Here is a 2,923-nt window from a genome sequence, read left to right on the forward strand (position 1 = left end):
CCACTCCACTCCCCCACCCCCGCAATGCCGTGTTTGCACGCACTTCTATGCCTGGCTGATATTCTCATCTTCTCTAGTAGAAGAGAAACTGCCTTTCTTTGTAGGTGGGTAAGGGGGATGAAGGCCTTCAGACCACAGAAAGACCACATCAAAAGCCTAAGGCCCTGCCCAACTGCTCACAGCTGGTGACCAGATGCTAAAGGTTGAGAAGAGCTCAAGACACAGGGACCAAGCAGGGCCTCACAGGGTCTGGATCTGATTCTAATTGAAAGACGAATGCCACGGCACTTTAAACAGGAAAGCCAGAAGCAAACTATCAGTGACACTGGAAACTGCAGCAGACCCAATGTTAAGACCTGGGGGCGGAGACGGGGGGGGGGGGGGGGGGGGGGGGTGGTGGTGGTGGTGGGGAAACCCTAGGACTCTGGCTTGAGCAACCAAGGGACTGGAGATATTTTTGCCTCTTTGGAGAAAGGTCCACGTTAGCTGCTGCGTAGGATACATAGGCAGTCAGGCTTTGGAGATCGTTCCTTCCTCGGCCTGGGAAGGGTTCCTGGAGCTCTGAGGAAGAGACTCCTCTTGGAGAGGTGACAGTCAATAGGAAAGAGGAGGGCTCTAAGCTAGTCACTAGCCGAAGGAAGTGGGGGAAAGGTCAGCCTGAGGGGCCAAAGTATTCAGAGAGGCTCCTAAGAGGACCCTAGACGAAGCAGGAAGGCTCCAGGCGAAAAGTCCTGTTTCCTGGAGGGTAGGCGCCCCGGGTAGAGAAACCGCGCGGCGGCATAGAGGAGTTGGAGGAAAGCAGCAGCAGGGGTGCAGGCGAGAGAAGGGAGGAGCGTGAGGGGGAGGGGCATCGGGAGGGGAGGGACGTCCGGAGAGGAGGGGCCTCTGGAGAGGCTCAGGCCACCGAAGGGAAAGGCACTGTGACAGTTCTGGAGGGTCAACCAGCCCATCAGCTCACCTCGAGCGCCTGGCCCAGCTCCAGGTCGAAGGTGACCACGCACACGCACTCCAGCCAGGCAGAGAAGCGCGCCCAGGGGATCTCCGCGGTGCGCGCCGCGCGGCCGGGCGACGCGGATCTTGTCGCGCCTAGTCCTCCGCCAGCTTGCCGGGGCCCGGGGCCCACCGGCACCTCCATGGTAGCAGCTCCGGCGGTATCCCGCACGTTGCGGAGAAACGCAGGGATTCACCTGGGCCGCCTAGGAGCAGTCGAGCTGCCGCCGCAGGCCAGAAGGGCCCCCCGAGCAGCCGCGCGCCCCCTGGCGCTAGCGGAGCGTCCGCCCTGGGGTGTCGCCTAACGTACCAGCGAGAAAGGCCCCAGCCGGTTAGAGGGGTCTAGAGATGGAGGCGCTTCCCGATCGTGGAGATTGCGTGACCCAGGTCGGCCAGTAGGGGGCTAGTGCGGCCCTGCATCTGGCCGGAGAGAAAGGGCGGTTCCTGATGTCATCCCTGCCCGGCGTAGGATTCTGAGGGACTTCGGGCTTGTAGTGATAGTGATGTCTACCAGCGGTGTATGGACCATATACAATTGTATTGGGCACCCCCCAGGGGTATCCAACCCGGCCGAGGGTTGTGAGCATAATGTTTATTTTTCACGTCATCGCTTGTCACGGACAGCTTTCATGCTGGGCAATCGCCCAAGCTAGTTACAAGACAAACCTCAAAATACTTTAAAAGTGTGAAAACCACGGGTGGTTTGTGGTGGTGCACGCCTTTAGTCCCAGCACTCTGGAGGCGAAAGGCAGGCGAGTCTCTTGAGTTCGAAGCCTGCCTAGTCTACAGAGCGACAAGTTTCCAGGACAGCCAGGGCGACACACAGAAACCCTGTCACAGAAAAACAAGACAAGTGTCAAAAATAATGTTTGCAATGTTTGGGGCTAAGAGATGGCTCAGTGATTAAGAATACGGGGGCTGCTCTTCCAGAGAACGGGGGTTCTATTTCCAGCACCCACAGGATAGCTCACAAATATAGCTGCACTTCCAGAATCTTCCAATCTCTGAGAGCGCCAGGCACGCACATGGTGCACAGGCAAATACACTAAAAGTGAATCTTAATTCCTCAATGTTTTAAGTTTACAAATTTGAGTCTGAATGTCTAGATCTGTACTACATTGGGCATCTGTACCCACCCATCCTTATTGAAGGCCATTCTACCTGAGTTGGCATGTCCACCCAGACCTAGTCCCACTCCAGGCTAGTGTGCCCGCTTTGGCTAGCAAAGGGGCAGCCTGTTCAACTAATGCTGCTTGCTGCCTCTGGGATTAATGTAGTTTTCAGGCCTGAGCTCTAAGGATGGGAATTATAGAAGAGTGAATTTAGAACGAAGTAGTAATGAGTCAGGCTAGAAAGGCAGGAAAATTTGGAGGAACAGGCCTCCTACTTGCCCCAAGCACAAATAACAGCTAAGGCCCTTCCTGATGTAAACTTGCAATTTCCCATTAGAATCCCTGACTTACAGGGAAAGAACATACACCAGATCTCTTGGGCAACCCTGGTAGTTTCTGGTTTTACTTTATCCAATTGCCATCCAAGGCATTCCAAAGAGCTAACCTTCTCATCAAAACTGGGGAGGAGGTGTTAGTAATCTTTTGAGATACAACCTGAGAGCCGTCAAGATGGGAGAGATGACCAATGCTAAATTATTATAACTCACCCTGACAGAGCCCATACCTATGAATCTGTCTTACTCTCACCTTGAGAAGCCTACACCTATACTCTTGGATGTGTCTTACCTTCTGAGTGCCCCCAACAAATAGCCTTGTTTGAGATAGGTCTCTATGTAGTCCTGGCTGGTGCAGAGCTTTATATGTAGATCAGCCTCATCTTGAACTCCTGAAACTATGCCTGCCTCTGCTGAGATTAGAGGTAGCCATCATCACCCATATGAAGTGTGCTTGCTCTCTCTCTCTCTCTCTCTCTCTCTCTC

General features: G+C 54.2%; 1 protein-coding gene and 1 long non-coding RNA gene across 5 annotated transcripts in view; one reads left to right on the top strand and one right to left on the bottom strand.

The window, feature by feature from the left end:
* The window catches only part of Dennd6b (DENN domain containing 6B), a 12,183-nt gene extending 10,671 nt beyond the window's left edge, over window positions 1–1,512 (bottom strand). For 2 of the 4 annotated variants that reach the window (XR_004113351.1, XM_031352643.1), the window contains exon 1: window positions 959–1,510. Coding sequence is in view for 2 of the 4 variants with exons in the window: in XM_031352643.1 (XP_031208503.1) it covers window positions 959–1,135 (177 nt within the window). In the remaining 2 variants the exon portion in view is untranslated. Of the gene's footprint in view, window positions 1–958 lie in introns of all 4 variants that reach the window. The other 2 variants (XR_004113350.1, XM_031352649.1) reach the window with 2 other exon arrangements.
* Window positions 895–2,923, top strand: part of LOC116077846 — a 14,800-nt gene continuing 12,771 nt past the window's right edge. The window contains exon 1 of the long non-coding RNA XR_004113352.1: window positions 895–1,377. This is a non-coding gene — a long non-coding RNA (uncharacterized LOC116077846). The remainder of the gene's footprint in view (window positions 1,378–2,923) is intronic.

This window comes from Mastomys coucha, unplaced genomic scaffold, assembly GCF_008632895.1.
Source record: "Mastomys coucha isolate ucsf_1 unplaced genomic scaffold, UCSF_Mcou_1 pScaffold11, whole genome shotgun sequence".
In the NCBI taxonomy this organism is placed as follows: domain Eukaryota; kingdom Metazoa; phylum Chordata; class Mammalia; order Rodentia; family Muridae; genus Mastomys; species Mastomys coucha.